Raw genomic sequence first — 13,864 nt, forward strand, 5'->3', positions numbered from 1 at the left:
CTGCAGTCTAGGAGACTGCAGTTTTAGGACCAGTCCTAGCACCCTGTTTTTTCCTGAGAGCAGCACCACATCCATGTTATCTCCATTTGGAAATGAAAAAGCTGCAATTTCTAAATAGATTATAACTGATTCCCACCCTATCAGAGCACCAATTTTTGACTGGTTAAAAACATGGCTGGGCTAAACTAATCATTGCCCATGTAATGTACACACAAGTAGTACTATTTTCTGTATTTCTTCCCTCCCCTGCATCAAATTATGCAGATAGTTCTAAACACACAATAGAAAAACCTACAAGACATGATTCACATTTTGCGTCTCAAGGGTGATGTACAACCACATCCATTCATGCTAAAAAGAACTCCAACTCTGTACAGAAAGTGGTTGTGGAAGCTTCATAAATACCTCGCATGTTCTGGTCTATTCTTGGTCCTAGATAAACTCTCAGCACGATTCCTAGTAGCGATTCAGATATGATGAATACGGGCCATGGTCTAAATGTTGGGAACAGAATATAAAAGGTTAAAACTGCAGCAGTAGTTTGCAGCAATGTGACTGCAATGAATTTTTACTTGCATTGATTACGAAAAAACTGCAGGGTTTAAATGCATATAGACAGCTGTTCTCAATAAATTGTCAGATTTTGTAATTTCTTACCTACCGTGTATAAACAGAGTATAAAATATCAGACAAAGAAAAAGAAAGATTAAGACAGTAAAACATATATCATTCTCATAGCTTATTTTATTCAGTTTTTTTTCTTTTTGTTTTTTTAAATACAAAATACAAAAGTTTTAACAACACAAACAAGAGTGTCCCATATCCTGGTTGGACACCAATTCGAAGTCTCTCGAGTCCAGGTAGATGACACATCATGTCAAAGCCATTTTATCCATAATATATACCACCAGCTACACCAATCCAAGACGTTACCTCTATTCACAGATGTAGGACGGGGTTCGGGCTGACGTCAGCCCCATGTCGGTAGGGATTACGGGAGCATTTTGTTCCAAGTCAGAATGCTTAATTCTTCACATTGCATTTTCTTGTTTGAAGAAATTTTGTGTACAAGGTAGTAAAACAGTATATATCCTTGCAAACAAAATGCATGAACTCTTTGATGACTACTGTGTGACATACTGTACGGAGCATTTCTGAAGGTCAACATTTGATTATGGGCAAATGTTATATTTGATATGAACGATCCAGGGATTCCAGGCCCTATTTTGGTGTGCAATAATGAATAAGTATACGTAAGACGGTCAAGAATTGAGGCATCTCCTCAAATTCCTCACAATAGAGGACATTGATGCAGGGGACTCAGACATACCCCAGCTATCTTCTGAATACGTGAAAGACATATACTATTTGGGTTACGATTACGCTAGCCAAGATTTACCTGCAGCCAAGCTTGATATTTAAGATGTGGAGGGGGAAGATATTTTAAAAGGTTACGGAAGTACAGTAGGAGTGTAACTTAGGTGTCGGCCAAGAGGTAAACATTTGAATGGAGAAAGTGAACAAAATGTACGCATCATTCCCTCAGCGACACTTGGACAATTGGAATTATAAAAAGGGCGTCGGGGGTGGCGTGGGGCTAAAGCTTATGAGCACCACCATGGCTTGGCCGGGCGCTCCAATGAACACAATTGACCGTGTTCGCCGGCAGGAAGCTGGCAGGGATGGGCTTTCTCTGTCGCTGTACTCCTACAGGTTGGTCACTGCTCACTGGGGATTGAAATTGCAAGGGATGGTGTGTTCCTCGACATGCATTACGCCCTCCTGGTGAAACTCTTCACTGTCAGGTGAAAAGACGCTGCTGTCTTCTTGTTTATAGGTGGTTACCTCCACAGACCAATAGGGGTTGGCAGTGTGGGGACTATAAACATGGGAGGAATTCGCAACGACTACATTGGGGATAAAAAGAAAATGCTCATTAATGCCTTTCTGTGTCCAATGTTCTCCAATGTTTTTCATTCACTTTTCAAATTGAATAATTTCTCCAAGTCTGTCATGGCCTGCGTATGCTAAGCAATTAGCAGGACAGTTTCTGATCTACAATGATGTTTTTGTATCTAATGGTACCGGACATGAAATCATTTTGTGTTCAACACCTGACACGTATAGTAAACAAGGGAAGGGAATGTGAAGAATCTATCATTTAAATTGGAACTAACCAAATACTGTCTACACACACTTTTGTATCTCTCCAAGTCCATTTACTGTACTCTTATTGTAATCTGCTCAGACATCACAATATGTGATTAAGTGTTAAACGACATACAACTAAGCTTCACTGAAAAGCATACTTGTTTGATTTTGTGTTCAGTTGATAGTGGCAGCAAGCACTGCCTGCAACATATCCCTCTTAGTCTGGGAGGGTTAGCGTCGGAGCTTGGACAGCAGGGGCGCGGCCACTGCGTTGTGATTCAAATCAACAGCCAATGAAGAAAAGGGGGCGGGATCCACATGCAGTGGGTGATGCATCTAAATAGGATCGACGGGAAGCAATTTCCCCTTGAGAAATTTCGGCCGCCATTGTTGTGTACTGCTGTTTGCCTCTCGTCGGACTTTTTAGACGAGTTGCACAGCTCTCAGACCGGTAAGAGGCGTGTCCGCTCAGATTCAGAGCGTGACGTACATCCCGCCCAGAAATACCAGGGCTGTGGCCCAGAAGTTCCTCGCCAGAGCTGGCGAAAACTTCTGGGAACTCAGATTATATCCCTCTGAGCTATAGTATGCACGTATGGACTAGACCCTTAGGCCCGAAACATCCTTGACATAAAGTACTCAAACGCAAACACCCGCCAGCTTCCAAGTGCACACCCTAGTTTTTCTGTACATATTCAATGTGTATTATTGTGTCCCTGTGGAGGTAAATACACCCTCAGAAAGTTACATTTGGAACTATAGCCTGCTATATTGAAAGATACAGAAGAGAACCCAAATCGAAGACGGCTTCATCCTGTTGTTGCCTACTGGTTGTGCTCCATTGCGTTGAGAATTTCAGGTGACACATTCGAAAATGCAACAACAAGTCAAATCGACTGTGTAGCTCGACACATCCACATTCGCCTACTTATGCGTGTTTCGGCTATTAGTATCTGCATATAGGAGCAAATTCTACTTCTAAAAACAAGTTGTGGACGGAGATTCTTCCAGAGAAAGTGAGTCTTAAACTGGGACATGTGGCTGTGTATATAGGGTTAAGACAAGGCATCCCAAATGTTAAAATACTGATTAATTTCATCATGACAGTCACTATTGTTACGTGTTTAGCACAAGTTACTTTTCTGAAGACTGGCTTGGTTGCGGTCATGCAAGAACACCCAGAGAGTTATAAAGTAAAGTTCAATGAGATTCCATCCAAACCTCCCCCGCTCTCATAGTCAGTGAAGCTTGTTAGAGCAGAAATGTTGGGTAAGATTTTAGAAGTCAAAACTGTTAACAATCCACAAAGGGAATTTCATATTTAGTGAGGGGAAACTGTTAAAACTGTTAAAAACAAAAACGGGGAAAAATGGATTCCAGGTCATTCTCAGCCAATATGTAGGTTTGTGGCTGTGGACGCATAGCGATAAAAAACAACGATCCCAACACATCCAGGGGATAAGGTGCTTCGTCACTTGCCACAAACTGATGAGACCAGTCTTCTGTTTCATTCTTTCCTTCTCTCCCTCACTCTTCGTTTATTTGCAGCGCGGTTTCTGACACTCGAACAGTAGTGGGTAAACATGCTCCACCGCTGTAGCCACACTCTGCACATTTGGTCCTGAGACAGGGTGTGGGTGATGGGATACATATAGAGAGAGAGAGAGACGGGTCAACATACACATGCTGACACTACCAGTGTTTTTCACATCAACATAATCCATCATATCATTGAAAATATGGAACAAGACTTTATAACAGATAAAAACATTACAGGCTAAAATATACCTTTTAGGACATCCTAAACTATTCATTTTTTCCCTCTTTTTTTTTTACTTGTCCAGATTTTGATTGATGGATTATGTTGATGCGATTAAATATGAAAACTGAAAACACGGCAGCAGTATCCTTTATATCTATTCACTCACTGGCCTTGTGCATGCCATATGATAACAGGCAAATCAAGTGATTTGACTTTGTTAAGTAGAATTCCTGGGGGAATTAGAATATTAACAAACTTGTGTGTAACACTGGTCTATAATAGAATGCTTTATTACAATGCGGCCTCAATCTCTTAAGCTGGCTTTTAGTTATTAGGGGTGAGAGAGAAAGAGAGAGAGAGAGAGAGCAAGTATGTGTGCACAAATGAGCATTACCTGTAACTGTAATGCTGCCGGTAGAGAAAACCTGCACAGTAGCCTTAAGGGTTTTGATCCGGTATGTGACAGCAGGATGGAGCTCTGGCTCATAACTGAAATACATACAGACAGTTAGTAGTATGTACATCAGAATATCTCTCACAAATAAATGATTCTGATGATAACAAATGACACATGCCATTTCTCAGAAATATATATAGGTGGGTGATTAGCATGCCATGTGAAAAAAAGATTCGGTAGCCAATACATTATATCCAGTAACCAATTTCTGTAAATGTCACATTCAGTGACTTTAAAGACCATACTAGTTTAAACACACCATTGTCTACTGATAGCTTTCAACTACATGCGGTACATAAGCATGGAGCATTTTGCCATCAATTGGTTCATTTTTAGAGGTCACAGATGTGTTTTTTTGTTTTTACATTAGTTAAAACGCTACTGAATGTATCCGAGTAATTGAGTCAGCCAAACAATACTGCACGGTAAATACATCACAGCAATTTGAATTTTATTTGTAAATCAATTATTTCCCCAGGGATAATCTTTGGCTAGACTTTTCAAATTAATCCACACTTCAAAATGCATTAAAACACAATTATAATGTAAACAACTGTTACATTTAGTGTACATGTAGATCATTACCTACTACACAAGTTTCTAGTCCCTGCAAGTTGACAGAAGCTAACTGGACACCCACACATCCCTGAGTGTTAGATTTTATATTAATATTCAAGCATGAGCAGTTCCTACTGTACCACTAGAGACCGCCCTATCCCTACAAATACAGGAATAAATAAAGTGAATAGATCATGTTTTAATACTGTGCAATTTTTCCCCCCAGCACTTTATGATCAACAGCAACATCTGCTGGTGATATTGGCGGACCCTATTCCCGCGGTTCTCAAACATTTGGGCCTGATATCTATCAAAGGGCAAGTCAAGATCTTAAGGGACAGGTCGATTTTTAAAGAAGGGTACCCCTGGAGAAAATGTATGTGCCCTTATCTAAAATGCCATGACCCTCCCTTTGACTAAAAAAAAAAATCAATGACCCTCCCCAAGTGATTAAAAAAAAAAGACTAACCCTCCCCGCCTATTGGAGTTATATGCGATATATTGTCCAACGATATAGCCTATCGTGGTATTAAAATGTGACGATAGGTATTGTCAAGATGTCATACTGTATCGTAATATTTTTTAAATTATTTTTCTTTTCTTTATTTTTTTTGCCGGTGAAAGTTATAGGAGTTCTATGGTGTATGATACGAAATGTAAAACTTATCATAATCACATTAATTATGAATCACATCTTCCATCATATTCGAGATATTTTGGAGAGAATGAAACAGACTCCAGTCACTTTCAGTTTGAAGCACTGCAGAGGGGAGGTGTTAATTGTGTGTCAGCTGATGCTCGTTAACGCTCGTTAATGTGACATGCGTCAAAGCAGTTATGCCTCTGCACTCTCAAATAGGCCTACAGTACCTAATCTAAGATTGTTTACATGGTATTATACTGTATCTGGTATTATAGATTTGTTTTTAGCTGTTGTAAGTAACTAGTCTGCACTTGGTTCGTAAAGTCCAGATGACAAAAATATGAGGTTTGTGGAATTTATAGTTACTAGACCATACCCGGTCGACGCATCCGTGGGGGGATATGCGCACATGATCTGGCAACCCGGGAGGCGACATTGTTTGACACATAAACGCTAATAAGCTGAGATTTGATGAAATTGAAAAACGGGCTTCACAGTTAAGTTCAGATGGTAATGGTCAATGGCTGTGTGCAAAATCAGAGCAATTGGTCCAGCCACTGAGGAGAACCGGGTAGCTTCACCTACTCACCTACCTACTCACCTACCTACTCAAGACGGTTACTAGAATTATAGTATGATGCAGTGTTATATTATTTATATTTGTTATATTAGTGCCTATCTGTCCTCTGAAACAATGGGTTTATAGTTAGTGAGAACTTCACTTCTCCCTTAAGCTTGCATAAATGTATTTATTTGTGTGTACAAAGTACTTTGTAATTGTTTTTTTTAAGTGCTTTATAATTGTTATTTTAAACTAAAGATGATGGCCAATGTTGATGATACATGAGAAAAGAACATTAATAATGTATCATATCAATATCATATGCCCAACATCATGTATGTGTCATGAAATTAGTGTTATCTTGACACCCCTAACCCTCCCCATCAAATACAACAACATGACATTTAAAACTGATATGTCCGATGTTTTGCTTTCCACATTGGTTAGAACATTACTGTAGGCAGTCTTGCTAAATGCAAAGTGTTCTAAACTTACATGTGGGAAACCCATTGAATCCCATAATTATTAACTACAGTGACACTGTTGCCTACATCATGGTTTTTTTAACTGGTGGTCCGTGGAGGTATTGCATGTGGTCCCTGACCATGCATTTAGTAATGTAGGAAAGTGAAGATTTGTATTATATTTTATTTTATCGATGGTGGATACTGTTAATGTGCATGACAACAGAAAGGAACTTCAACTCAAGGATGACTTTAAGGGAGGTTTTAGTACATCAAGGTAAATACAGGCTTTTATTTGAGCCTGTATTTAGTTACAGGCTCAAATAAAGCCTGTCTCAGGTTGCATTGATGCGTTAAGATGCATCAATGTTGTCAGTTACTTGGAAGTCGGATGTCAAGAACTTCCACAGAAATGGGAGTTAGAATTTCAAGGGAAACTGTACCGGTTTACCTGGTTGAGTCATCATTAGTAGGAAATGTGCCCATATCAATCACATGTGCTTGCTTGTACTTTTGCAATTCGAAAATGGCCCCTGTCTAAGTCTTAACCCCCCCCCACTCCCCCCCTCCCTGATTTTTTCTTATCTTGTACATCGTTTTCACTCTTCATACCAGTAACCTGTAAGCTGATTGTATGACATTCTGTATAGTAGTGTGTATAATATATCTGTCTGTCTCTTATATGTCATCATGATTTGTGTGCATGTGGATCTCATTTTAAACAAGCTTAGTGCTTTATGAGTCTTCCAGTTTAGTAGACCTTGTATTATGAATATCCAGTTATAAATTGGTCATTGTAACCTACCCGGTGTATGTAATTCTATGAGTAACAAAAACACACTTAAAAGAGGATATCTCTGTGTTGGAAATTGGGATAATGCATCTCCCTAATATGCCTAACACCTGTTGAAGTGTTGCTTAATTGTTCAACCACCATCATTAAGACTCTGAATAGATTTGACTGGGTCGTTCACACTTGCTGTGCGTTGATGGCTTGTTAACGACCGTCATCCTACTATCCTACTATAATTCTAGTAACCGTGGTGAGTGAGTGAAGCTACCCGGTTCTCCTCAGTGGCTGGACCAATTGCTCTGATTTTGCACACAGCCATTGACCATTACCATCTGAACTTAACTGTGAAGCCCGTTTTTCAATTTCATCAAATCTCAGCTTCTTATTAGCGTTTATGTGTACAAGAATGTCGCCATGGTTACGGGGCTGCCCAGCTGTGGGATGGCCCCGCTGGCTATGGGACGAACTGCCTCCCGGGTTGCCAGATCATGTGCGCATATCCCCCCACGGATGCGTCGACCGGGTATGGTCTAGTTGATTCTAAATAGACCAAGGTGTTACTGGATTTGAATCCTTTGTATCATTTGAAATAGAAGGGCCATTAACCACTGTTCTGGTGTACTAAAAAGGTATATAAAAAATTGACTATTTTATCAATTCAAAATTGCATGACCCTCCCTTGGATTCAAAGTAAAATTAGCCAACCCTCCCTTGTACTACAATTAGAAAGGCATGACCCTCCCCTATTTTCCTCCAGGGACCCCCTTCTGTAAATTTCGACTAGTCCCTAAGGATAACACGTATTATCACTCTGTAACTGTTAATGTTTTACAGTATTTAATGTCAAATAAAACTAACCATTTAAGTGCCATTTAATACTTTCACACATTTACAAAAATAGCACCAAAAACAAAAGCTGATCTACAAGCTCACAACGTTGTTGTTCCATCGACACGATTTCATTGACAACTCCCAGCTTCTTTTCTAACTGCCAAGAGCCTGAGTGTTCTCCTGGACAGTCAGCTGTCCTTCAAGGCAACATTCAAATTGCAGCGGTTACTAGTTCCTGTAGGTTTACACTTTAGAAGAACATCATCCTCACCCAGGAATCTTCCAAGCTCCTAATATCCGCCCCTCAGTGATCTCAAAGCTTGACTACTGAAACTTCCTCCTTATTGGCCCCCTGGCATGTTCACTTAAGCCTCTCTAAATGATCCAGAATGCTGCAGCATGCCTGGTCATCAACCACCGAAAAGCTTCATATGTCACCCCACTTTTTACCTTGCAATAGGTCGGTTGTTTTTAGTGAAGTCGATAAGGTGGACAGCAAATGGCATGGAACACACTGCCAACACATTCACCACCTTGAAGTCTGTAAACCGCACCTGCATAGACAACACACATATATGCACATTTAGATATTTCCCACTCTGTTCACCTCTTATGATCCTTCCTGGGGGTTTCTCCCCTTTCTTTGTCCACAAAGGGTATTTTCCTGGAACTTTTTCCTTGCTTGAATAAGGACCAGCGGGTGTCGTTAATTTCCTTTGTCAAATGCGGGCCCGTAAAGCCCTTTGAGACTTTAACAGTGATTAACTCATTGACTGCCAGAGTTAAAACATCGCCTACCGTCCCCTTGCCAGCAAAAACGGCGATTTAACTGTACTTTCATGGAATCATGGAATATTCTCCGTGACCTCCGTCCTCACGGAGATCGGCTCATTACACACACAGGGGTCCGGTGGAATCGGGGGGGGGGGGGGGGGGGATATTGTCCGGCCGCGATCCTCCATTCCACAGCTATGGCCGTTTGAATGTGGCTTGTTTTTTGAAGAACAAGCAGAAAACAGAAATCTGAGAAAAAATTACTTTTATAAATCCTTTAACATGAAGGGTGCCTAGATTTTTGTTGTACTCTTCTTCGGTGGTGCTTGGATCATTCACAGGCTGCGCGGAGCAAAACAGCCGATCTACAAGCTCACAACGCGCCGTGGTGCGACACATTGTGAGCTTGTAGATGTAGAGCTTAAATCTTTAAACGGTTCCTCATTTTGCTGGGGACCCCCTCAAGGACCCCATTTATAACCAGTGCTCTACTTCGGGAGCCATTTGTGGGTCATGGACACATTTTTATTGGTGTAAATATCCCTTTTTTATCCTCGTTTCCTGCAAACAATTTTACATTATTTCAAAAGATTTAAACAAAAATCTAAAACGTAAGAAAAAGTGAAAATAGCTGATCTTGTAGATCAGCTATTTTCATTATTAATTTGAAATGTATTTTTGTAAGTTTGAGTCCCATGGAAACACCAAATTTTATCTTCTCAAGCTCACTGACCTATGGACTTCATAAAACATTCGCATCTGACCAACACTGTCATTCTCACCTTGAAGCCCAGCTTCTGTAGAGAGCGTGCTAACCTGCGGGCCCCCGCCTTGGCGTCATCCTCGCTGGGGGAAGAGGGAGAGAGGAAAGCAGACATGATTTTACATGCACATGTGCAAACGGTTAACACACACATGCACAACAAGGAAGGGTTGAATTGATGGTAACCCGTAGACTCAGTGTCTCTGTGTTCCGAGACTGCTGGTAAATACATCACACCACTGTCTTACAGATGAATGCCAGGAGGGTGACTTGAGGTAGGTAGGAATGCTTCTAAATTTTAGAGACAGTACCGATAAAAAAATGTCCTTCCCAATACCGATTTCAACACCCATAACTTATTATCGGTCTAAGATATGTACGTTCTTGCTGTCAACCAGTCAAAAGAAGTTAAAGGTTTTAACCTTTGCTTTTACGAAATATCTGAGACCATTAGGGTTTATGGAAGATGCTTCTGATTCTACTGCTAATTTGACCAATTCAAATACTCTTTAATGTTACAAGACATTTTATATCTAGTATTACTGTAGGTCTTGACTTTACCAGCCACATTCTTAAGGGTTATATGCCTGATTTATACTGTGTACTTGTTTGCGTGCCATGTATTGCACTGAAAATAGCTGATCTACAAGCTCACAACGGCTATTTTCAGTGTGCGACACCAGTCCGCAAACAAGTAAAAGAATCCTTTAGAGAAAGACACGTTGACTCTGTGGAATCCAAAGTTTGTGTCTACCTGGTGGCTCCAGTGCAAATGATTTTCCCTGAGGACCAGATGGAGGCTGTGATCTTGGGCTTGCGAAGCTTCATCAAGACTTTCTGAATACAAAACATATGCAAACAAAGTGAGCTGGTTTGAGTTAGACATCACAACAACACATTTACTAGTACAGATGGTATCCAATATCCATGTCCTTCTTTACACACACAAAAAACAGGATAAAAAAAAAAAGCCCTTTCAATTAGAGAAAAGTCACTGGTGGTGGGAGGCATAAAAACAATTGTATGTCGGTAAAGGGCAGCTTGGGGGGTTTGTGTGTGAGAGAGAAAGTTGGAAAGAAAAAGAGGTGGGTGTATTTGCATGTGTGTGTATTTGTAAATGAGTGTGCACGCGTTGTGTGTGCGCTCGCGTCCGTGTGTGTGTGTGTGTGTGTGTGTGTGTGTGTTGAGGGGGGGGGGGGATTCTCTCCGTCTCTAATTGAAATGTGTACCCTAACAAATCAGAAAAAAAGCATATTTAATTACATAAAACTCCCTGGTGGGTAGTGCTTTCTTTTCTGTCTGTTCTACTGAGACATAAACTGGATGTCAGTCAGTAGCACATGGGATGGGGTGATAGACAACAGTGACAGACATCCACCACTCTCTCTGTCTCTCACACACACACACACACACACACACACACACACTCTATGACATGTCCTCACCCCTACTTCAGGTTTGTATATGACATTGATCCCCTCCAGGGCAATTGTGCGCAGGTTGAGGTGGCACCTGGTCCTGAAGGTGGCCACCACGTTGGTGATGATAATGTCCAGAGCCTCATCATCATTGCTGGAATCCATGAGCGGGACTGTGTGTTACAACAGCACCAGGGTAACCGCTGGCTGTCACTCCTCCTCAGTCACACACCCATCAACAACACCGCTGTCATCAGCATGACCATCTTCACCACAGCAACGGACGGACAGGGACACGATCTGTGAGGAAACACATGTACATACTGTAGCTGTGCGCTCAGGTACTTCTATGGCATTGGTTCTCAAAGATTGTGTCCAAAAAACAGGGGTACTTCAGGGAGTTCCAGGGGGTCCCCAGCTAAATGTGTTAATACATTTGAGGCACAGCACAACACTTTCAAAAAATCTTTAAAGCGTTTGAAGAATTTTGAATATTTTTGCATTTTTTAACACAAAACTTCTATTCAGGGGGTCCCTCTGGCACAAAACATTCACAGATGGGGGTCCTTGGCACCAAAAGGTTTGAGAACCCCTGTTCTATGGCGTAGTTATTTTAGCTCTCAACTGTAAAGGGGGGGGCGGTAAAAGTGTCGTCATTTTATCAAGCGACATGGATCTAGTCGCTGTGTGTTTACAAAATAATATAGGCTCGGACGCAAGAACTCTAACGTCTGCTGTTACTTATAATCAACAGCAAGCTTCAAGCTTGTAGTTGTTCCATTTTCGGCCTGAGAGTTTAAATCACCATTTACTCTGCTGCTCACTTCACGTAGCTTTAAGTCAAAACTGCAAGAACTGAACGGCGAACAAAACAATAACCAGTGCGAGCGGCCACTACACAATAAACACACCACACAACGCAGCTAACGTGTTGCTTAGCAGGCTAGCGGCCAACAAAGACAAGTAGCTTAACGGCCAATGAATGAAAAGTTGTTAGCTAGTTAGCGATTAGCTAACCTGACAACGTTAGCTAAACAGAAGGAGCAGGGGGTTGGTTGACTACTTCCAAATGTAACGACTATTATGACTTATGTGTGACTCCCGGGTCTAGGTAAAAGAGTAACTATGTATACTCATAACTACGTATTACATTGTAAATGTAGCACGCTACCTCTGTGCGGGGACGCTTCAGTCAGTGTTGTGATGTCAAAACCAAAACAAAAGCCATTCCTCGGTGTTTGAACTGAAGTCAGCAGCAGCAGCTCCTCTAGCATCAGCTGCTGCTAATGTTGACTTCCTGTGTAGCTGGCGTCCCCATGTGGTTGAAGAGGGAAACGCACCTAAAATCACAGTGTTCTTCACCTATCTGTGACCCTTGGTAATCATCACATGTGTTTTGATTGATTGAATACTTTATTAGCAGTTTGCAAAAAAAGCACAGGAAAGTACAGTTCAATACAAGGTCTGCTAGGAGGATTTGAAACCCAAGAAAGCCTATGGCTTGTTTCCATTGGGGTAAGCTTGTACTCAAATAATAGAAAAATGAATGAAGCATGAAACATTGTGATGGCAGAGCCAAACATGTTGACTCTTTTGTTTTATTTAACCAGGAACCCCATATGGGTAAATGGAGTCCCTCAGGGCTCAATACTAGTGTATTTTCTGTTTTGTGTTATTGTGGGGAAAGCTTTCGCTGAAAATAGCCGATCGACAAGCTCACAACGCATCACAGCTTGTCCATATGCTATTTTCTGCGAAAGCCTTCCCCACAATAAGGATGCTGGTGTTTAAATGGTAAGGTGTTTATCAGAATTTTATTTTTACTGATACATACTTATTTTAGTTTTTGTGCTGTGGTACTTGATTCTGGTACCTTGATGAATTGAATACACAGGACCACAATGGAAACAAGCCATAGGGCTTTTTGTGTTATCCTTTTAGCACCATTGTTTAATCATACCACTGTACTATTTGCAAACTGTTAATAAAGTATTCAATCAATCAATCCATCCATGACAGTCAGCCCAATCAAAAACAATCAAGAATTTAAAAACAGTGTGTGAGGATACTACTACTACTTACTACTACTACTACTAGCCTACTACTACTACTACTACCACTAATAATAATAATAATAATAATAAAAATAATAACCACCATAACAACAACATAGCAAGATCTGGCCCGTTTGTGATAAACTGTCAAAGAGGGTATAAAGAATAATTCACCCCTGCAATAAAAAATATATACTAATGTGTTTAATTAATGAGCGATCATAGGTATGGGATTGGTGACCTGTTCTTGACTGGGGAATTGCACATTTTTGCGCATTTTCTTGTTACAAATTGTCTGTTTATTGGTAGCCAGTGGGCCGTGTGAAAAGTGTTCTCCTCTCAGAGAGTGGAAGCAGGGAGAGAGCGTGTCGACCCTCACAATAGTGCATACAGTACAACCTAGGATGATGACTGATGTGCTCGATCTCCTCTGCTTGGAGCATTGTTAAGGAAGAATTGTGCCACACTGGGGCGGCATACTCCAGTGATGGTCTTACATACCAGACCAGTAGATCCTTATTAGCCTACTGTAAAAGGTCAAGCTGTGGAACATTTGATTTATTAAGATGTCGTTGCTTATTGGCCCTTTTCCCATGGTGAAGATCTGCTCATCCCATTGAAGCACTACCCCATG

General features: G+C 40.9%; 1 protein-coding gene across 3 annotated transcripts; it reads right to left on the minus strand.

Annotated features, from left to right (window-relative positions):
• Positions 1-726: 726 nt before the first annotated feature.
• tbpl1 (TBP-like 1) lies at positions 727-12,455 on the minus strand. 3 transcript variants are annotated; one of them, XR_014602612.1, is made up of 8 exons: positions 12,348-12,455; positions 11,210-11,476; positions 10,513-10,595; positions 9,778-9,841; positions 8,672-8,775; positions 4,308-4,402; positions 2,712-3,772; positions 727-2,352 (listed from the first exon to the last, which is right to left on the minus strand). XR_014602612.1 is itself a non-coding variant. In XM_084083094.1 (7 exons), the coding sequence occupies exons 2-7, from the start codon at positions 11,339-11,341 to the stop codon at positions 3,690-3,692; spliced, it is 567 nt and encodes a 188-aa protein (XP_083939220.1). In that variant the 5' UTR covers positions 11,342-11,476; positions 12,348-12,455; the 3' UTR covers positions 727-3,689. The 3 variants fall into 3 exon arrangements, 1 of the variants encoding a protein (XP_083939220.1); XR_014602613.1 differs by having other exon boundaries at positions 11,204-11,476; XM_084083094.1 differs by having other exon boundaries at positions 727-3,772; positions 11,204-11,476.
• Positions 12,456-13,864: the final 1,409 nt, after the last annotated feature.

This window comes from Gymnoscopelus microlampas (genome assembly GCF_963454915.1).
Source record: "Gymnoscopelus microlampas genome assembly, chromosome: 16".
Lineage (NCBI taxonomy): Eukaryota > Metazoa > Chordata > Actinopteri > Myctophiformes > Myctophidae > Gymnoscopelus > Gymnoscopelus microlampas.